The 22,912-nt window shown below is 35.6% G+C and overlaps 1 protein-coding gene across 5 annotated transcripts; it reads left to right on the top strand.

Annotated features, from left to right (window-relative positions):
• Positions 1 to 12,544: 12,544 nt before the first annotated feature.
• LOC141708565 (uncharacterized) lies at positions 12,545 to 15,967 on the top strand. 5 transcript variants are annotated; one of them, XM_074512252.1, is made up of 9 exons: positions 12,576 to 12,669; positions 12,755 to 12,804; positions 12,895 to 12,960; positions 13,089 to 13,194; positions 14,069 to 14,195; positions 14,292 to 14,340; positions 14,515 to 14,586; positions 15,088 to 15,293; positions 15,382 to 15,967. In XM_074512252.1, the coding sequence occupies exons 4-9, from the start codon at positions 13,167 to 13,169 to the stop codon at positions 15,473 to 15,475; spliced, it is 576 nt and encodes a 191-aa protein (XP_074368353.1). In that variant the 5' UTR covers positions 12,576 to 12,669; positions 12,755 to 12,804; positions 12,895 to 12,960; positions 13,089 to 13,166; the 3' UTR covers positions 15,476 to 15,967. The 5 variants fall into 5 exon arrangements, with proteins under 5 accessions (XP_074368351.1, XP_074368354.1, XP_074368350.1 ...); XM_074512250.1 differs by having other exon boundaries at positions 12,545 to 12,804; positions 12,890 to 12,960; XM_074512253.1 differs by having other exon boundaries at positions 12,545 to 12,804; positions 12,890 to 12,960; positions 13,115 to 13,194.
• Positions 15,968 to 22,912: the final 6,945 nt, after the last annotated feature.

Genomic DNA, 22,912 nt, shown 5'->3' on the forward strand with positions numbered 1-22,912 from the left:
AAGCTTGTATAAGGATTGATCAAGGTTTTAAGGCTCCCTAGAAACTATTCACTCACAAATTAAGGTATAAAAACTTCTTGACCTTTAGTTCTAAGCTTGATTGTTTGAGTTTTTAGATGAATTGGTAAATGTATAGTTAGATCCACGCTTAGTAGTGATTTTTGTGAAGTTGTGTTGATTTTGAATGGTGAATTTGTAGTGATTGAATGAGTTAGTAAAACCTTGGAGTGTGGAATGATTTTTCAGTGGTTTAAGTTGTATTTGTTGTGTTATTGATTGTTGGAGGATGGGAGTGAATTGATGAAGATTTAGAGTGGTAATTATTTTGGGAATCGCGTAAACATAGCCGTTGTAATGCCCGATTTACCTTAGACTACTTTTGTGCTTAGCTTCAGGACCCGTGAACTCACTGTAAGATTCTGAACTTTACCATGTTTAGCTAGATCATATCGTAAGCTTCGTTTTTGTATGTGATTCGCTTAGATCCGATGTACGGTTTAGGAGAAACGACCGTTTTAAGTAACAGCGTTTCGCGAGCGAACCATTAACCCTTGCATAAGTTTGAAACCTTGTTTAAAGCCCTTAAAAGACTAATTGGATTACGAAACAATTACGTAAGGTGGATTAGGAAGTTGGTAAAGTATTCGCGAAAGAGTCGCCTTAAAATTCGTAACGGTTAATTTATTAAAATTAGTGGAGCCGAGGGTACGCGAGCGATTAATGCAAATCGTTAAGCGTATAAGCGACCGAAAGCGACCGTTAGGGTATGAGTGAGTTTTGACTAGTTTCTTAAGCGACCGTGGTCTAATTCTGGCTTATGTTTTTTTTCATAGGTTACCAGACCCACTCTAAGCTTAAGTCTACCCCAGAACACTCAGGCAAGTTTTTTACCCGTTATATTGTTGTTGTGATGTAATATATTGATGCATTATCTTGAGACAAGTGCATGGTTATTATTAGCAAAGTCTTACGATATATTGGAGCATGTGATATGATATTTATATGTATGCCTGTTTCGTAATCTTGATATTCTATTATCAATTCAAATGCTTATAAGTTGCATAATACATATGCTAGAGATAAGCAGTGGTTGCGTATACCCTTAGTATAGGGGACCCAAAGGTGAACATTTTCTAAACCGGGAGTCGATGTTCCCGAGTATAATATATATTTATATATATATATATAGTTTTCTATAACTATTAATCGAATAAGGTATATTCGATAGTTTTGAATAATAATCAAACTTATTTTCGATTATTCAAATAAAGATCGTACTTTCGTATAAGTATATCTTTTGTTATTTATTATTCGTTTCAAGTATGAGTTTTTAAAACTTCTACTTCAATTATTTTATTAAGATTATCTTTATGGGAATATTATTTAAATAATAATATTCAGATATTTTCTAACATATCGGGAATGATTTATTTTATTAAATCATCATTACTCTAAACATTCTTTAAAATATTTTCGAGCCTTCAAAATAATTTTAAAAGTTAGAGCGGATCCCAAAACTCATTTTCAGATTTAAGATCTTCCTTTCAAAGGGGATTTAAATACTCGCTGAAAACCTAAGGGATCCGGCTCCGTGGTATATTTTTGGAGCAACAAAGTTGCTAACTTGATAAAAGAGTTTGATTACTTGCCCAACATTCAGGAAGTAAGCCCAATCGAAATGCGTCAGCATAAGCAACATGGGCTCAGTGGGGGTCCATGAAAGTGTAAGTGGCTCAGTGGGAGTCCATCAATGCATAAGTGGCTGAGTGGCAGTCCATCATAAGGTCCCAATACGGCCAGAGTGATGACCAGTGGGGGATTCATCCATATACTAGTAGAAAAGGTGACTTAATTGGTATCTTTGCCTGATCAACAAGATATCGGGATTATGCGAAAGTTTTCTTCTTTCCAAATTCATTGGGTATAATAACTCTGTTTATACTTCTCATAACAGAGGGTTTCAAGGAATGCATGAGATATATATAGGTGTATATATATATCGGGAATTAATGAAGTATCTAGTAACTGAATTTCTTTAAATGATATTTCAAAGATTGAATCTATTCAAGCCTTATCTTGTAGTCTCATCTGTGTGATGAACTTTTGAAATTGATTATAACTTGAACAGTGGTAGTACAAGTAGTATTCGGAAAATATATAAGTATATTGGAGTATCTTGTAACTTCATCTTTTCAACTTATATCTAGTTAATGATTATCTTATGCATGACAAAGATTTTTAGAAAAACGTTGAGACAAGGTTAGATATATGAGATCACCTTGCAACGATATTTTTATACAGTTATAAACTGGAACCCTGTGTATATTATGCATGGAAGAGGATTTCCAAGATTTTGAAAAGTATATATACATATATACTGATTATTTTGCGACTTGGTCGCGTTAAGATATCAAACTTGGTTCATATCTACTTGACCAAGACTTTCATGAGTACTATGAGAATGCTCATATATTGTTAATTATTATACATATTATTTCAGTGGGCTTGTTGCTCACCCTTGCTTTCTTCTTTCATCACACAACAACAGATAGACAAGATGAACATGACCAAGCTCCCAATTCGCGAGCGGATATGAAACGTTCCGCAATTTCCTATAGGCGTTGATGCCGCTGTAGCTGAGGTAGGAACTACCAATAGGCTAGGCTTTCAACTTTTGATGTACCAGACTTATTGATGTGGATCGCACCACAAAGAAACAAAAATAAGAAGAAGAAAAGGGATAAGAGATGAAGAGGATATTTCAAAAGAACACGATCAATCCAGAAACGTGAACTTTGAATCTCAAATTGCTTAGATCAATCCAGAAACTAAGTAATTCGAATCTAACCTTCAAAACAATCCAGTAATTGAAGTTTAGAGGAAAGAAAAACTACTCATAGTTTATCTCAAAATAAAAGTTTTATACCATCCATTGTCTCTCTTAAAAGATTACATGAGAAGGGTATTTATAGGCTTAGACAATAACCCAAACCCAATAGGATTCCGAGAGAAATTCAATATCAGCTTGAATTAGCCAATATCTGAATCCTTCCAGGAAACAAATTTAAAAACCAAATCCGAATAGAAAAAAGACAAAAACCAAATAGGAAAATAAAATCCTAAGTGCTTAAAACAAGAAAAACCCTTTCAAGTGAAAGGTAAAAACTTGCAAGCAAAATTTGAATTAATAATTATATAATAATCAGCTACTTGTCCAACTTCATGCATCGCTCCTTTATTCCTTGTTGTCCAAGTAAGCTGCATAACCCAGAAGTAAGCTCCTTTAATTGTTTTCGTCTCCTCCAAGTCACAAATATGGCGCAATCTATAAAATTCAGAAGTATACTCGGAAACACTCATATTACCTTGAGAGAGGGATGTCATCTTCATTATACATTCGAATTTATAATGCAAAGGAATATATTTTGCACGAAGTTTCTTCTTCAGAGATGTCCAAGTCATAATCTTTTCTTTTCCAGATCTAACTCTTTTTGTGTTTAGATTATCAAACCACAAGCCTGCTTTCTTTGTAAGTTTAAGTGCTGCAATCTTGAATATTCTCATCTCAGTCCAGTCTGTATAAGCAGAAATCTTGTCGACTTGTGTAACCCATTCAACAAAATCATCTATGCTACCCAAACCTATAAAATAACCAAGATCTATACCAGGATCATAGACTTCATCACTATCTTTCACCTTAACTAAAATTTTATAAAATTCATCAAACCTCGATTCCGTTGAATTAGCAAGTTTTTAAGTACGTTTATCAATCTCATCCAATTTTCCAAGTAATTTTCTGAGCAATTCATTTGTAGCCATAAGAAAAATCTGAATTTTTTTGATGAATAGTACCCGTGAACAGTGCCGATGAACAGTGCCCGTGAACAGTAACTCGTGCACAGTGCCGATGAACAGTACCGTAAACAGTACTCGTGAACAGTAACTCGTGAATAGTATATTTTTTTTTGAAACCTAGATCTCCCAACAATTACGAAATTGGAGAAAAACCTTGGCTCTTGATACCAAATTGATGTGGATCGCACCACAAAGAAACAAAAATAAGAAGAAGAAAAGGGATAAGAGATGAAGAGGATATTTCAAAAGAACACGATCAATCCAGAAACGTGAACTTTGAATCTCAAATTGCTTAGATCAATCCAGAAACTAAGTAATTCGAATCTAACCTTCAAAACAATCCAGTAATTGAAGTTTAGAGGAAAGAAAAACTACTCATAGTTTATCTCAAAACAAAAGTTTTATATCATCCATTGTCTCTCTTAAAAGATTACATGAGAAGGGTATTTATAGGCTTAGACAATAACCCAAACCCAATAGGATTCCGAGAGAAATTCAATATCAGCTTGAATTAGCCAATATCTGAATCCTTCCAGGAAACAAATTTAAAAACCAAATCCGAATAGATAAAAGACAAAAACCAAATAGGAAAATAAAATCCTAAGTGCTTAAAACAAGAAAAACCCTTTTCAAGTGAAAGGTAAAAACTTGCAAGCAAAATTTGAATTAATAATTATATAATAATCAGCTACTTGTCCAACTTCATGCATCGCTCCTTTATTCCTTGTTGTCCAAGTAAGCTGCATAACCCATGTTTGCATCCTCTCCAATTGAACATCACCACGAGCACACATAACCAAATCCAAATTAACATATTCATTCCTTGATCCTCATCACTTATGTATCTTCATGAATTATAATAATGGTAAAGAAATGTAAATTTATTCGGAAACCCTTTTGAGGTATAATGACTTATAATTGTGGAATAAAATGACTGTGTTATTTTGGTATTCATCTCTGAGACTATAACTCGTGACAACCCGGATCCACGACCCCAAATTTGGGGTTTTTACAGTCAGTAATAGGTAATAAGCACATTTCCCTGTCAAAAGTGGAATCACAGGAAGAAAATAAAAGTATTAATTTAAGATATGGATCAACAATAGTAATTTTCTCTTCGAAACTGTTGTTTATGGTGTTTTACTGGATAATATGAAGCTTATAGAGGAACTCTGTGTGTAATGCATTACACAATATTTGATCAGAAAGGAATGATGAAACAAGTTCAAACTGATATTGTACTAGAATGGAACATTTCTGAATCCCTTACTACTTTCTCTACTTTTACGCTAGGTGGAATCTCAAAGGCCATTGCAACCATGTTAGCACATCCAACAATCAAGTTTGTAATCATTTTTATTATCTTTCTTAAGTCATACATATTGTAACAAAGGTAAAAGAACCACCTTCTGACATGAAATACAAACATGAGTCAAGGTAATGATTCAAGCTGCAAACGCGGATGAGGGTGATAAAGGAGAATGTTGCGGCAATGACATGGGTCCTTATACTTGCTATTTGAAGGTATCTTATGGTCAGTGCAACTAGATTAAAGAACGCTTACAACTGAAGTTATGGTTGATGAACACTATATTTTATTAGTCAATATAATAATGCATATAACGAACAAGGGGAAGGATTGTGTGATTTGTAATTAAATTCATTTATTTGATGATCTAGAGGAGAGAAAGTAGTGACAAACACATTTAGTTAATCAGTCGAAGTGTAAACTTTTTCTTAATGACCATAAATTCTGACTGTTACGACCGGCATTTTGTGTAATATTATTTGTGAACTTTGTATAATATTAAGAGCCGATTATAAATATACTCAATGATTGTACGTTTGTGTGAATGGAATTTACAGCGTTATAAGTTGCTTTATGTAGATTATAAATTTTTCAAAGCAAGAGTTTTATTATTTGTTTTTATTTTTGATTTATAAGGAATATTCTATACCTTGGAAAATTTTCTTTTAAAAATAATTTCATTCACAAATTTCAAAAGTGATCTCATAAAATTTTAAAAATCCAAGTTATTTTATGGTACAACTTTTATAATTTTTGAAATATTAATTTTATTTATAAAAAATATTATTTACAACTTATTGTTTATTTAATTTGCATTTTACTCTTTTGCCCATGCATGCAAATCACTTCTAATTCAACTCAAGGGCACTAGAATCAATAAACACCCCACTAACCACTCCTAACAAGGCCATTTTACTAGAACCCTTGCATGCAAATTTGTTTTCAAGAAGAGAAGGGCGGGAAGGGTAAAAACACACTCCACTCACAAGTTGTATACGAGTAATTCCATGATCATACTCAAACTCACACTCAACCAAACTCACTCTACTCTAAATCACTTCTCTTTTTTTCTTTTCCTCCCCCTCTCTTCCTTGCTCTCGGCCGAAACCCCCATCCCCACTCCCTTCCATTATTCCATCCCATTTCACATCTTCCCTAGTGTAATTCCCCTACCTACATTTATTTTATATACTTCCCAAGAATTTTGTGATTAGGAGATGAAGTTTCATGGTTGCATGTGTAGCTTTTGTGTGATCTCCAAAGAGAAACTCTTGATTCTTGTGAATTTAAGAGCTCTTTATGAGATACATTTCATATATGTTTTAACCAAGTGTTTTATTGAGAAACCATGCCTTAAAAACCTTTGCATGCTACTTAAATTTCACTATATAATCATTTTTAGCCATGCATGCTAGTTTTAAGATGTTAATATGGTGATCAACCATGTTGTGTATGCTACTCTTCTCGAAATCATGTTTTCATGTTTAAAAGTCTATAAATTCGAATTATTTGTGCTTGAAATAGATTGTTTCCATGATATATTGCTTAATAATAGTTAAGAGAAGATATATTTCATGATTATTAAGGATGGGTAATAGATTCAAGTCGAATTTACAAGAATTTAAACTACATGTTTAGCCGAAACCTTGTTAAGTGTTTTCCACGAGTTGCATGTTGTATTTTTATTTGCATGTAGGTGTTCTAGGGCATGGATGATCTCCACTCTTGTTGAGGCACTATTTTAGGATGTTGATGTACTAGGTTTGCTTTGGTAAAGGTTGGATGCTTGGTTAATAAGTGGGAGTTCAGGCGGAAAGGGTTTGGTTAGTGTTTGCATTGCACTAGTTTGTGGGGAAGTTTTGATTGGGAATTTGTTGTGAACTTTAAGGCCCAAGCCACCAGAAGCTAGCACTAGGAGTATATAATAGGGTTTAGGTGTTTGTTGGAGGTTTGTAAGACGTTTGGTTAGGTGCACGAGTCGAAACACAAAATCTGTCCAGCAGGGGACAGTTTTGTTGCAACTTAGAAATGGGAAGTTTTGACCACGTCATAGGTAGGCCCTCATTAGGCCCTGTTGGGCCTTAATTAGAGGGAGTGTCAGAGGAGTTTTTCCAGCCATAGTTCATAGGATTTGAGTTAGAATAATGTGTCACAAGTTAGTTCAAGTCAGGACCTTTTCTGCCCAGAAAACAGGGGAACCATGGACTTTAAGCTTAGGCCTAGGGAGGCCCAAGCTAGGCCCTTGAGCCACATCAAGTTTTGGAGTTTCCTTATGACCAGAAGAGTCTAGTGTAGAAGTTTTTGAGGTAAACTTGAAGTATAAGAGGGTCTAATGCACCCAAGAAACCATAGATGTCATTCTAAAATTCACCATAATGAGCACCTTCACTTACCACATAGTTTTAGAGCACTTATGAGTGAGGCCTAGGTTGACCACTATACTTGCAAGATAGCATAAAGCCAGTAGAGTGAAAGTCCCAAGTTAGGGTCAATAGGAATTGGATGGTTTAGTAAAGGCACATCGAGTTAGGAGTCCAAAATTTGGAGATTTTGTCTAGTTTAGCGATCAAGTGACTTAAGTTGTGGAGCGAGATCATCCAAGCCTAGTGTTGCAATTTGGTGTGAGTGATATTATTTGGTACTTAAATATGGTATGTGAGCATATATGGCTATGTGTACTATTATGTTTATAAGGTGATTATAAATTACGTGTATATAGGCCTAAGTGCCATTGTGTTTAATTTTGGTTTGTAAATAGGTTGAGTTGGTGACAATATATTATAATGAGGTTATTTTAATTGTGTAGGATCTCGAGACGAGGGTAAACTTCCCATAAAGGTCAAGTAAAGCTTCCAGTTGCTCCTACCTGCTAGTCTAGTCCAGCATTTCTCAAGGCAAGTTATTCAACCTGCTTTTAGTTTACACTGCAAATGTCATATTTAGTTGTTCCTATATATGATGCGAGTATTCTGATTTATCTTGTTATACATGTACCAAGTGGTTCTCAAACCTACCTTCATATTATATAGAAATGCCATGAACTCTCAAGTGTCTATTGCAAGTAATTTAGCCTCATTTGAAGATTGTTATGAAAGTAGATTAAATGTCATATTATGTTAGCATACCAAGGTAATTGTGATGTTGAACCATGTGTAAGTTATACTCAGTAACCTCAGTTTGAAGCCTAAAATCCAGTCATTCCTTAAAAATTGTTAATGATTGTTGATAACCCTATCCTTACCCTAAAAGCTTGGTACCCTGTTATACCTTGAATTGATGATCATTTCCTTTGTATTTTAACACCTATATCATACCTGGAACCAGTAATGCTTATCTTCTTGATATTTTAATACGTATACCTTATCTGAAACTATTGCTTTAAGCCTAGTCTGGCATTACTCTTTCATATTATCCAATAACCTTACTAAATCTCCTTGTCAAAAATCCTTGTAAATAGAAACCGTTCAATTACCCTGATAGAGTAAAGTCTAGTGGATCATGACCCTGAGATTTAGTGGACATATTTCCAGTATTTCAAAGTTGATCTATAATCGCTTGATAAAGGTGTTTACTGTTTAAGAAATTAATTGTCAATCGGCATCAGTTTTTGAAATGATTAAAAATTTGGATTTTTAGTCCTAAAGGGGGATAAATGTTTTCATTAAATAGTGGATCTGGACTGAGACGCGAGTCCTTTCCACACTTAAATTGTAGGCTTAAAAGTTGCCTAGGGATCCCATTAATGTTTTAGAACCCAGCGAGGTTCGGGATTACTTCACGGCTGATCACCGGCTATAATCCGTAGCGTCTTAAAATGGTTTTTGATTAAGAAATGATTTTGGAAATGTTTTGATACAAACAAATGATGCCATCACCCAAAAGTTCCTCTCTTATTATTATTAGCTCTATCTTCACATTGTCATTCTCATATAACTCGATTTATGTTTTGTATCATATTGTTTAGCACTTGTTGAGCATTTGGCTCACTACTTGCTTTCACCCTGATATTACAGCTAGCAGCTATGGTTGGATTCAAGCAGACAACACGTAAGACTTGTGATGCCGATGCGTATGTTCGAGCTCAGGTAGAATAAGAGATAGTTTTGTGTGAGGACTCGATATTAAAACCAGTTGTGATAGTTAATAGTGTTGGGTTGTTCCAAACCCTAAACTGTAAGATCTTGGATTCGGTTGTATTTACTTTCTTTTAATTATTGTAAAAGTTTATATATATATATATTATGTATTGCTAAGTTGGGGGTGTGACAGGTTTTGGTATCAGAGCTACGGTTTAGAGTCCCTGGACAGCTCAAATAGGTTATAGGATATATGTATAAGTTATAGATATTATGCGAGAGAGTAGGTTAAGTAAATTTATTATTAATACTCCTCTTATATATCTATGTATGGTTTGTCAGCAAAGGGCGCACTCCTCGTCATCCTCTGGGTCGGATGACACTATTGTTTTCTCCGTGTATGCTGAGTTGAGGCGCGAGTTTGACATGCTTCAGGGCAAGTACGACCGACTGATAGACCGATTGAAGAACGTGTATCCGGACAACCGAAACTATGAAGGGAAGCCTAAGGAGCAGATGACTGCGAGACTTGAGACTTTGGTTCAGTACGTCAACACTAATCTTGAGGAGATGCCATCGCACCGAGACCGTACCAGCCAGTATATCATCCAGATGGTGGAGGATGAGCTCCAGAGTATTGCGAAGACGCTTCGAGAGGAGAAGACTACCAAACCCCGGTCTGATAGAGTGGAGCCTTAGTTCTTTCCATTATCTACCTTTCATGTTGTTGTATTATCGGACTATGTAGAACTCCCCGTTGTTCCTTTAAATAAGCATGTTATTCCTAAATTCAGACCTTATTCTAATCTTGATGTATTGTGACCTTAAATTTCAATGCACTATCGTTCCATTTTCTTTCAATTGTTTATTTTACGCCTTTATATGCATCATCCTAATTGTTTAATTTGAAACTTGACCTCATATGTGAATAAGAATGCCATGCGACACCCTCGAATTATTTCATTATTCATACCTGTTTCGACGTAACTCTTATTTCAGGATCATGCCACCCAAAAAGAAGAACCCAACAACCACATCTACCACAGATCCAAATATTTTTCGATTAATGGAAACCTTACAACAGCAAACAAACGCTATAGCTCAACAACAACTAACTCTTCAACAACAATTTGAAAACTAAGATAACCGTGAACCACACCAACCACCTGATCCACCAGTACCACCTCGACAAGTTGTTACTTTCAAGGATTTTCAGAATGTGAATCCACCAGCATTTCATGATACCACTGATCCAATAATAGCAAACATATGGATTAAGGAAATGGAAAGAGCTTTTGAATTGGTACAGTTAGGGGACGATCAGAAGACACCATATGCTACTTACTTCCTGAAGGGCGAAGTCATCTATTGGTGGGATTCAGTAAAAGCTATGGAAGCAAATCAGCAAGTTTCTTGGGAAAGATTTAAGAAGTTATTTCTGGAAAAGTTTTACCCTAAGTACATGCAGAATCAGATGGAGCTTAAATTTCTTGAATTGAAGCAAGGGAGTATGTCTGTACTGGAGTATGAGAAGAAGTTCACAAAGTTGTCAAGGTTTGTGATAAAGTATACCAGCAGTGAGGAGGAAAAAGCAAAGAGATTCCAACAAGGATTAGAGTCTTGGATCAGAGATAGAGTGGCTATGTTTGAGCTTGATACTTATGCAGGCGTAGGGCAGAAGGCAACTCTGATTGAGAGTAATGAGATCCAGTCAAGGAAGGAAAGGGATAACAAGAAGAGAAAGGTTCCATTCTATGGAGAAAAGTATGAAGCCGGAAATTCACAAGACAGGAATATGAAGAAGATCGGATTCCATAAAGGCGGAAATTTTCAAAAGAAGGGAAATTTGAGCAAAAGACAAGAATCAAAGGGGAACAACCAGGAAAGCCAAGGACAAGTTGGAGAAAATAGATTTCAGAGACCAGAATGCAAGCATTGTGGAAGAAGGCACCCCAGAGTGTGTAATAAGCTGAGCATGACATGCTATAAGTGCAACCAGAAGGGACATTTGGCAAATGAGCGTAAGATGCCGAAGCCGGGAGTTACATGCTACAAGTGTGGAAAGACTGGACACATAGCTAGAGAGTGCAAGTCAACCGGACCAGTCAAAGCTCTGATGAACGTGGCAAGTACCAGTGCAAGCGTGCCAGCTGAGGTATTGGCCTTACCTCCACCACCTACAATAACTCCGCAAGCAACAACAAGGACATTCGATTTAAAAATGAAGGACTCTGTTCATAATTCTGAGGTGATAGCAAGTACAGTTTTACTAAATAATGTCGAAGCTAAAGTATTGATTGAGTCAGGAGCGACGAGATCTTTCATATCATAAACTTTTATTGATAAACTTCAATGTGATAAAATGGTTATGAATGAGGTAGTAAATGTGGTAATTGCAAATCAAAAGAAGATTCCTGTGAGCCAACTCTGTCCAAAGTGTGAGATTGATATTTCGGGGTATAAATTTTCAGCCGACTTGATACTCTTCAAGTTGGGAGAATTCGATATAATTTTAGGCATGGATTGGTTAGGGAAGAATAACGCCCATATTAATTGTAAGTCCAAGAAGGTGTATTTAAAGACGAGGAGTGGAGAGAAAGTAGTATTTAAGGGACAGAGGCAAGAGCAACTATTTCTTACAATTGTCCAGGCTAAGAAGTTACTTAGGAAAGGTTGCGAGTCGTTCCTAGCTTATGTAGTGGATTCAGAAAGGGACAACCTCAACATAGAAGATATTCCTGTAGTCAACGAATTCCCAGATGTATTCCCAGATGAACTACCAAGCTTACCGCCAGATCGACAAATTGAGTTCGAGATCAACCTTGCTCCGGGCACGGAACCAGTTTCGAAGTCCCATATCATTACGCCATAAGTGGGCTACTGTAATGCAAGTGTTACATACAGTGTTACATGAGCTAAGAAATTTTTGTCCTATTGTAACACCTCTCAATTAATATTACAATAACCATAAAACTAGTGTTGTAAATAAATTCTGGTGTTGCACAACATGTAACACCAGCATCCGGTGTTACATTAGTTAATTTTTTATTTTTAAAATTATCAAAGTGCAACTATTATCATAATACTAGTATTAAAATTATATTATGGATTACTAATGAATCAGCAATGTAATATATAATATAATATAAATTAAAATTTTTATTTATTGTATATAAATTTGAAAGTCACATTTTTGTGTATTATTTAATAAATAATAAATTAATAATTAAAATTAAAAACAAAAAATATAAAAATATAAAATACTACACAGTGTACTAGGTGAAAAATGGGCGGGATTTCCCCCTAAAATGAAAACATATCCGGACTTAACACAAAATAGGCTCAAACACTCTCTCTTTCATCTCGACTCTCTCAAATCACTCTCTCTCGATTCTCAAATGATGAATTGAAGGACAAAGTGGAGATTTAGTATTTGAATCCATACACACGCACATAAATGATTCTCAAATGATCTAATTTAATGGTTGTTACTAATTTTTCGATTTATTTGCAGGTTTCGATGGCTTCTAATCGGGGCTTTAGTTCTTTTTCTCAGATTAAACGGTAAATCTGTATATATTTGCTCCAATTTAAATATATGTATCTATTTTCTCCAGTTAACATATCTTTTAATGTCAAATTACTGGAGATTAGGGCTTTAAAATTGGGGGTTAGGGCTTTTTCTCATATTCTATTAGGTGTTAAGCTTTTGAAATTAAGGTATGTACTCTGTTAAAGTTATTGTGTTTTATTTGATTATGTTGGTATATATGCATTTTACATTAGTTTACTCTTTCAAAGTCGTTGTGTTTTATTTGATTATGTTGTACTTTACTTTAATTAATCAGTACCACTACTACAAAATTGAGCTTAGGATGGTGGTCTACTACAGCCTGGTTCGAAAAAATTAACTTCACGGATGGAAGATGAGCCGTCATCATGATGTTCCAGAAGGTATGTTTGTTCTGACCGGTACAGAGCTGAAGCTTGTGGTGTAAAAACTCCAGCTTCTATAGTTTCTTTAAGTTCGAGGGTGAGTAAGTACTAGCTTAAGAGTTTTTTGTTGAAAACTGCTACCATTTTTTTAAACAGTGAAGCTCTGGTTGGTTTTAGTTTAGTTGTTGCAACTGGTTGGGGTCAAGCAACTTAAAGTTTTTATGTATACTACTACATTGTACATGTTGCAACAATAACCAAAAATCAAAGAAATTGTGGCCAAGCATGGGCGCAGATGATTAAGATAATATATCTAGTTTTGGGCTATGAAAATGACTAAATCCAAGTTGGTGGGGGCAGTTGAAATTGTCCATATATCATTTGAGATTATGATATACATCTGTATACTTTTAGTAAGGTGTTCGAGTCGGTTAACGTGGACCTCGGTTATTCTAAAAAGGAATAGCAATGCTCAGAATCCCATAATCGTGACCCTTACTTAATTTCGAGCATAAACTTGAAATCGAATCTACGACCTTGAGGGGATAAAATTCTAAAGAACCGGTCTGAACCGCTTAGCTAAGTGATACACTTCTATATCATTATCACTTGAGAGCGTGGTTTTTAACTTTCCATTAATGGCTGACCTTGCTTTCAGAAATTCATCTTTAGTACAGTATGGTTTCTCTGATTTTTAGGTAACCGTTTGGATCATGCTACAATCTGACTTGTCGCTAAACATGAAATCTTGGAATCCGATGGTAAATTAAAGAGTGCAGTATCATTGTATTACTCCCTCTATCTCAATATAATGGTAAACCAGCTTCGCTGGGGATACTTAACCGTGTCACAATCAACAAATCCACTGATACTCCTCTTCCGACAATCAAAGGTGTCCTCAATGTTCCTATTCAGACGGATTTGAAATTTAGTCCCGAAAATCTCAGTAAAATTGAAGATCAACTCAGAAGAGTCTTTATCGAGTTTTACAACAAGCTTAGACTTCTCAAAAGTTTCAGGTAATTCAGCCAATCAAACTACTATTTTTATTTATATATTTTTAAGGAATTCAATCATTAATTTGTACTTTGATTTGTACTCTGCAATGTGAACAGCTTTATGAATATTCTGGCATTTTCCAAGATCATGAAAAAGTATGACAAGGTATGCAACTAATGTAACAGTCAAGTCCAGCTACTTTTTGTTTCTTTCTGGTGGAAGTTAATGCCTATATATGTTCACACACCCAAGTCCAATTGTCTTAGTTGCGTATAGGTTGGAATTTGGTTTTTGAATGCTATGCTTATAATAAGAAATTTGGATTAATTTCATTCACAGATCACTTCAAGGAATGCTTCCAAATCGTACCTACGAATGGTTGATACCTCCTACATAGGCAGCTCTGATGAGGTAAATTAATTTTAACTTGATCATTCAAATGTTTGCTTTTACGCATAAAGCCATGGAAGGTGGCCCCAAACTAGCGATTGTTTCTAACCATTTGTCCATTGTAATTTCTCACGGACAGGTAAAGTATATATATTAAGCCCAGATAGATCAAGCCCTTCCTTACATTCACAAAAGTTTCCAGTGTTAAACCTATGTGTGGAACATTATAGTGGAAAAAGACGGTTGTAACAAACGTCTATGAGGGACTGGACCCCTAAATACATATAAACTATTCTGTTTGGTGAATGACACGTAAATAATGGATGACAGGTGATTACGAAGCTCCTGGTCAGAGTTGAAGCAATTTATCTTTCTTTTTTAAATACTTGTATGATTACCAACTGAGACACACAAACTCAGGCAAACACAATGTTGTGTCATATTACACATGTACTTCCTCTTACTAGTGTTTTCATTGATAAACTCACTGATTCTCACTGAACTGCAACTCTGTACATCCAGAATTTCTATTTCTTCTACAAGAACATCGCCTTTGGGCTTACATTATTTTACTTCGAGGCATTTACTGGTTTCTCTCGGCAGTCCATCTATGATGATTGGTACATGTTGCTATTTAATGTTGTTCTTACTTCATGGCCTTTACTTCATGGCCTGTCATTTCACTCGGTATCTTCGAACAAGATGTTTCTTCTGAGGTCTGCTTACAGGTCAGTCCACAGCTACATTGTTTACACTTCCCATGTACGTCCAATCTACTAGTGTTTGCCCACTTACACATCAATTGTCCCTATACAGTTTTCAGCATTGTATCAGCAAAAACCAAAGAACCTATTCTTTGACTGGTATCGTATATTTGGATGATTGGGAATTGGTCTCTATACTTCCCTAGTTATTTTCTTTGTAAACATTATCATCTTTTACGATCAAGACTTCTGCTCAGAAGGCCAAACTGCAGATATGGCTGCTGTAGGTACCACTATGTTCACTTGCATCATTTGGGCTGTCAACTGCCAGATTGCCCTCATTGGAAAGAAGGAAAATGCTCTCTTCCCTTGGCGAGATGTTGAAAGAAGGAAAAATTTCCTTTTTATCGTAATTTATTATATTTGTGCTCTCCCTCATTGGTATCTAGTAGATTATGTAGTACTTTTTTTGTGGTTTTTATTGTATTGTTTTGGAGCACTTGGCATACCTTGGATGTTATATTGTAGTTGGCGTTAGAGATATTGTAGTTGTTGGCATTAGAGATGAGGCTCTTATGTAGTGGTATTATGTAGTGGTATGATTTGGAGAATTGAGTCTGTTATTTAGTAGTTTGGTTCAAAATCTCATGTATGCAAATTTGATATTTTGTTGATTATGGGATTGTTCTTTAAGCGTATATATTTCAAAACATTTAAAAATAACTTTTACATTTTACTATTTCAGTGTAATATATGTTTGCATATACTGTTACATTACATATTCTAGTGTTGCTTAATTACAAAGAATTGGTTTTACAATAGATAAAACAAGCTGTTACAATAGGCTATGGGACCCACATGTGGGGTCCACAGTTGTAATCTTGATCGAATTTAATGTATCACTCATTTTGCGTTATATTTGGGCATTACAGTATTACAGTAGTTGCCTATTGTAACGTTTTCTTCTTTGTTATAATAGATATGTGAAGTGTTACATTAGGGTGTCTATTATAATGCTCGTATACGTAACGCCCCTTGGTGTTACGATAGACCTAATGTAACGCTTTTGGGGCCTATTGTAACACCATTTAGGCATTACAATAGCCCACTTATGGCGTAGTGTATAGGATGGTGTTATTCCCAAGGAACAACAATGAGATTTACAGAAGGGGGGTTGAATGTAAATCTCAAAACTTTTTCAAGTTTTGAGCAGTTTCAAAAGCTAAGTGTATGATGAACAGATGTGTGTGAATTGCTTTAAGCAAGTGCAGACAGATTTATATTCAAAACACAAATGTAAAGAACACATAGGCTTTAAAAACTTTTCTGGTGGATTTGTTGTTCCACCAGAGATGTGTATTTCAGAAAATCTATGATACAAAGAATTGTTCACAACTGCTTCCTAGTACAAACTAGATGATTTTCTCTCTGAATTTTTCTAAACAGCTCTTGAAAATTCACACCTAATTACTAGCGGCAACTTGGTTTATATATCACCAAGTATTTCAAGTGAAGACAAAGATAAAATACAATTATAAAATAGTTCTTCACATGTTTCTTCTTCATTTCTCTATCCAATGCAATCTAAGATAATATGTGAATCTTTGAATACTTCCTTGTTTGCACCAGAATGGAAATGCTGTTTTTTCTTGATTGCTCCAAGAGGCTACCACATTCCAATTGTCTCTGTCAACCCATGTGCCTCTCTCAGCTTATGAATTGTCACTATCAACTGCTATGGAACTGAGTATCCATTGAAGCTTTCATCCGTTGGTGGCTTTATCCGTTGATGCTTTAGCAGTTGAAGCTTTATCCGTTGATGCACTCATCCGTTGATGGATATTATCCGTTGAGGCTTTGTTTCTCATCCGTTGAAGGTCTTTAATTTACCAGTTGATACTGCTTCATTTATACAAAATTACAAGGCATGAAATATTTACAATTAGCCCTCCTATTTGCATTTCCACTAGTAGTCAACATGACTTATAATTTCCTACAACTTCTAAGAATTATAACTCATTTACAAAGACTGAAATGTGCTACAATACTAAACTTATTTCTAAGTAAAGCTACTCCATCAACGGATAGCCAAAGTGGTCTTATCCGTTGAGGCTACAAACACTAGATTTCTACTTAAGTGTTTTGTTTAACTTATCATCAAACTAATACACATATATTTCTAATAGATAGAACCAGTAGAAATGAAAAAGTTGGCGAGCCAACTATAAGAATTGTTGGACAAAGGATTGATACAGCCAAGTACGTCGCCATGGGGAGCACCTGTTCTGTTCGTAAAGAAGAAAGATGGAAGTATGCGGTTATGTATAGATTATCGGGAGTTGAATAAGGTGACGATTAAGAACCGTTACCCGCTACCAAGAATAGATGACCTATTTGATCAGCTGAAAGGAGCAAAGTGCTTTTCAAAGATTGACTTGAGATCAGGATACCATCAATTAAAGATCAAAAAAGAAGATATTCCAAAGACAGCATTCAGGACAAGATATGGACATTATGAATTCTTAGTAATGCCTTTTGGATTGACTAACGCCCCGACAACATTTATGGATCTGATGAATCGGGTATTTGGAAAAGTTCGTAGTGGTGTTCATTGATGATATCCTTATTTATTCAAAGTCGGAAGAAGAACATAAACAGCATCTATGGATAGCATTGGAGATACTCCGACAAGAGAAGTTGTCTGCCAAGTTTTCTAAATGTGAGTTCTGGTTAAAGAAAGTTCAATTTTTGGGACATGTCATTGGAGATGAAGGAGTTAAGGTAGATCCGGCAAAGATTGAGGCGATTATGAGTTGGGAGAGGCCAAAGACACCTACGGAAGTGCGAAGTTTTCTAGGATTGGCAGGATATTATAGAAGATTTGTCAAGGATTTTTCGAAAATCACCACGCCATTGACTAAGTTAACCAGGAAGAATCAGAAGTTCGAATGGAATGCAGAATGCGAGGATAGCTTTCAAGAGTTGAAGCAGAGGTTGGTAACAGCTCCGGTGTTAGTACTACCAGACGACCAAGGAAACTTTGTGATTTTCAGTGATGCTTAACATAAAGGATTGGGCTGTGTGCTAATGCAACACAATAAGGTGTTCGCATATGCATCAAGACAGTTAAAACCGCATGAATTGAAGTACCCTACGCATGACTTGGAACTAGCAGCCATAGTATTCGCACTTAAGTTTTGGAGACATTACCTCTATGGAGAAAAGTGTGAGATCTACACGGATCAGAAGAGTTTAAATTATATTTTTACTCAGAAAGAGCTCAATATGAGGCAAAGGAGATGGTGGTCCTGGTAAAACCAGTGTCCCTTTTTATAGCTGAGTAGACTCTAATCAAGGTAGAATAGCCCTCATTTAGAATTCTTTGAAGAGGCCAAGTCCTTTCCACACTTCCTTTATACTTGAACACTAGCCTTTCTGGTAGCTGTCCATAGGCATTTATTCCCCTTACTTCCTCCAGCTCATCCAGGTAGAGTTCAATATCTGTATATTCTTTTATGTCACAAATGTGAACATAATCATTCTTTGAGGCTTGTGGCTGTGACGGCCTCAACCCCGGGGCCAGGAGTTGACGTCACCAATAACAATAATAACAATTATAAATCAGTCAAACTCATTAATAATACATAACTACGACTCCTTTACCAAGACCTTTTCCAGGTTTAAGTATGACTTAGGTTACTCAACTAACACAACCCGAATTACCTCACACAATCCTGACCACTAATTTAACGCAGCAACTCAACAGACCTCATCTGGTCTGAGCACAACTACCTCAGAGGAGCCTAACACGAAAGGAGCTGGAACTCTGCCCTGACTACCGCACAAGAATCTCCTAGGCATCTGCAATACATACAAAATATTCTGCAAGGGTGAGCAATTGCTTGCTCAGCAGCACCACTATATGAACAACGAGTAAAACAGTTTAAAGTAAAGCAGTTATAGGAACAGAATTCACAACTTGCTTAAAAAACAAGTAAACATTCATAAACTGGATATTCAAAACTAGCATGCTCTGTAAAACAATAACATCAGTAGTGTGCTGTGCATGAATGCCAAAGAATAATTCTAGCATGTCATTTTCATTTTGAAATCCGCTATATCAACTACTCATGCCATTACGGACATCACAAATCCAAATCAGTTACGTAGCGGATATGTGAAGACAGCTGATCAGGCTATCAACACCAGACGGCTCCAACTGCCATCTCATTTACCTGTTCCGGAACTCATAGACTAGTTAGGTCTCTGACCTGCTGGACTAATCGGTTATACAATGCGTGTAGCCTAATTAGCCTCTTATGCCACCTCAATAGGCCTACTCGGGCCCCAACGTATCCCATATCTGATCGTTTTATCCAGTTTTCAAAATCGCTTTTACCTATCTCTTTTTCAGAATCAATTCTGTCACAGCATACTATTCAAATCCTCTTTTCATTTTAATCACGTTTAGAGATACGTATTTTCAGAAGTTACTTTTCCCCAAAATACAATTTTAAACATCATTTTCAAATACAGGGGATACGTAACTTAAAACATTTATGTTCCATTACGAGAATAAAACAATTAGCTATTCATACGTACGGAACCATAAAAGAATGGTCAGGGGTACTTGCCTTGCAGAGCGTTACGACTATCACTGACTGATTTTGATAGGCTTGAACGTTTGGGCTCTTATGGAAAAATTACTGTCTCACTAGAAGACATCTTTGCTTCACAGCAATCTATCTCAAGATAGGATCCAAGACTCTCAGGGTTCTTCGCTTGGAAATCTCGAGGCACTTGTCGACTGACCACTAGATTATCTTAGTTCGATGTCAATTCTTGAGTCCTTCGACTAGAACCTACAGAGCCGAAATACCCTATGTTAGGCGTCTAGGTATGCTTGTCATATCCTCAATAACAAATCTACCCATTCGATATCAAATCTCGACTCGTAATTATATACATTATTACAATCCAATAACACATCCAACAGTTAGGGTTCACGTTCGCGAGAAATCGGTCTGGTGTTCATTTTCGGAAAATACGTATACTCGTCATTTTACGAAATTAGGGTTACTGGATTTTGACAAAACATTCACCACAACATACCGTCAGGTTTCGCACAAGATATATGTATATACTTATTTATACTTGTTCGACGTTCCGATAATTACAGGGTACGTCCCACATTTTCGAATTTAATTTCCAAAAATTCGGGCAGCACCTCCTCTGTTTATCGGCCTACCCGTCAAACAACTCGACGTCTCAACAATTAATAACCAACCGTCCAATCGTTACAGTTTCACAATCCACAATTGCAACTCACAATCTGAACCAAAATCATAACCCAAACGCCAATAAAATTTCCAAGATAATTAAATATGTTTCAATTCGAATATTAATATATGAACTAAATTCTTTATTTTAAAATATTAGGACTCAGAACCGTGTCATCACAGTCCACTGTCGACTCGTTAAAAGTCATCGTCGATAGCAACAAAATTTATTGGTGTCCGATAAAATTCGGGTTTCCAAATAAATTCCACCGATTAATTACAATCATTCCCGCACGAAATATGTGTTAGTTCACAAATATTACTCAAGTAAATTTCCTGCAGGGAATAAAAATAAAACTCAGCCAAACAGGCACACGCGCACAGCACGCGCTAATCGGAAAAACAGGACACGATCGTGAAACAGAAGGAAGCAAACAAACAGCCACCAACAGGAACAGACACAACACAATTACAGGGAACAGGCAACCGTATATACACATGTATACATGCAACTAAAAAGCCATAAATCGGACAACAGAATACTAGAATACAGTCGCGGCCTTCGCCGGAAAAAGGACAACGGCGGGGAAGGTCCGAGAACCACAACAACACAATACGATGCACACATATACATACAGTCATGCATAAACAGAACCACAGCCACCGAGACCACCAAAAAGAGGCGGTGGCGGCTTACTAGAAAATGGCCGTCGGGAGAAAATAGAACAGAACTGGGGAAGGGGGTAAGCACAGTTGTGCTTATCTCTCTTTCTTTCTTTGTTTTTTTATATATATACATAACTATTAAATCTGTGAACCACACGTGCCTATCAAAATGGACACGTGTCTCCGAAACTCCCGAGGCCAAGTTTTATCTCGACTTATACAATTTTATCGAACAAAGTTGGGTATAAAAATGGACCGAAAATTACCAAATACATTTTAAAAAAATCACAAATAATTCAAAGTTATTAAAAATAAATTCTTCGTAATTTTTGAAGTTATTTTGAAACGCAACTCGTACCCGCATTTCACAATTAATGAACCGAGCTTCACTTAAAATAATTTCAGAAAATCACGAAAATAGTCCTAAAATATTATAAATATCCCGAAGTTAATAAAAACATAAATTTCATAATTTTAAAATAATTTCTGAAACGTCATTTATACCCGCTTTTTAACAAATAACGAAACGACGCGCGGTGAAACTAACTCCGAATATTTCTAAAATATTTTTAAAATTCTCAGAATAATACGAACTTAATAAAATATAAGTTTCACAATTTCTGAAGATTTCCATAATTAAATATGGATTTTACCATTAAACACACTCAGAAAATCATTTAAAAATAAATAATTACTGAAATATTGATTTCTCAATTTTTGAAAGTCCCAAAAATAATTATTGTAATTATAAAATTATAAAACCAATTTTAGAGATCATCCAAATATTTATGGGAATAAATCTGCAATTCAATCCACTTTTTAAAGTGGAACTAAACAATACCACTTACTGTCTATTACACAAATAATCCCTATACATCCACAATCACCCATAAAAATAGTAACACACAATACACTGCTGACATTACCAATACACATATTTTATTTATTAATTATTTAACAATTACACATTTAAATAATAAAATATACGAGTCGTTATATTCTTCCCCCCTTAATGAAGATTATGTCCTCAGAATCTGATCTAACTAAACAATTGAGGATATTTGTCAAGCATATCTTATCCTAACTTTCAGGTAGACTCTTCGACTCAAGGATTTATTCAAAGCATACTCACTACAGACATAAATTCACTGCTAAGGACTTGCTCTTAATGATCGAGGATGTGGATCGATCATTCCATGCAGAATAAATTTGGATAAGAGCCCATTGGCTCCTAATCAATGGCTTGCTTTCGAATCAGATATACCTCACCTTAATATTGATGCGCAAGACACATTATATATATACTGCAACTGCAGCAGCCACGTTAACTCATGGCGAATATACCCATATTTATCAATACCTCGAGTAATTCACTATATTGAGGACTCAACTTGTCCCTTCTGTTTAACTTAACTAATCTCTTTCAGGGTAAACTTTCGCCTATACCTCGATCCTCATTCTATATATTCATATTCTCTCAATGCAATCCGTTTTCTTTCTTTGTATATCCCGAGTTGTTTCAACTCTTCCCCGAGTATGCGGACAATATAAGATATGTGGAGAATATATATAGGATGGGTTTAAAAAGTGAATTGCGATAATCACCTATCATGAATTAAGTTTTCTATGATAATAGTTACCCTGTTAGTAAGAGAATACTACTTTGCGAAGTGTTGTGTGGACATAAGCTTGAGTCCT

Source organism: Apium graveolens, chromosome 2 (assembly GCF_009905375.1).
Source record: "Apium graveolens cultivar Ventura chromosome 2, ASM990537v1, whole genome shotgun sequence".
Classification (NCBI taxonomy): Eukaryota; Viridiplantae; Streptophyta; class Magnoliopsida; order Apiales; family Apiaceae; genus Apium; species Apium graveolens.

Excerpts from the sequence above, each read along its gene's own strand:
- LOC141708565 (XM_074512250.1), top strand. The coding sequence starts at position 13,167 with ATGAGCCGTCATCATGATGTTCCAGAAG. Across the intron at positions 14,587-15,087 it reads ACATAGGCAGCTCTGATGAG|AATTTCTATTTCTTCTACAA; the intron begins GTAAATTAATTT and ends CTGTACATCCAG. Across the intron at positions 15,294-15,381 it reads CTTCTGAGGTCTGCTTACAG|TTTTCAGCATTGTATCAGCA; the intron begins GTCAGTCCACAG and ends GTCCCTATACAG.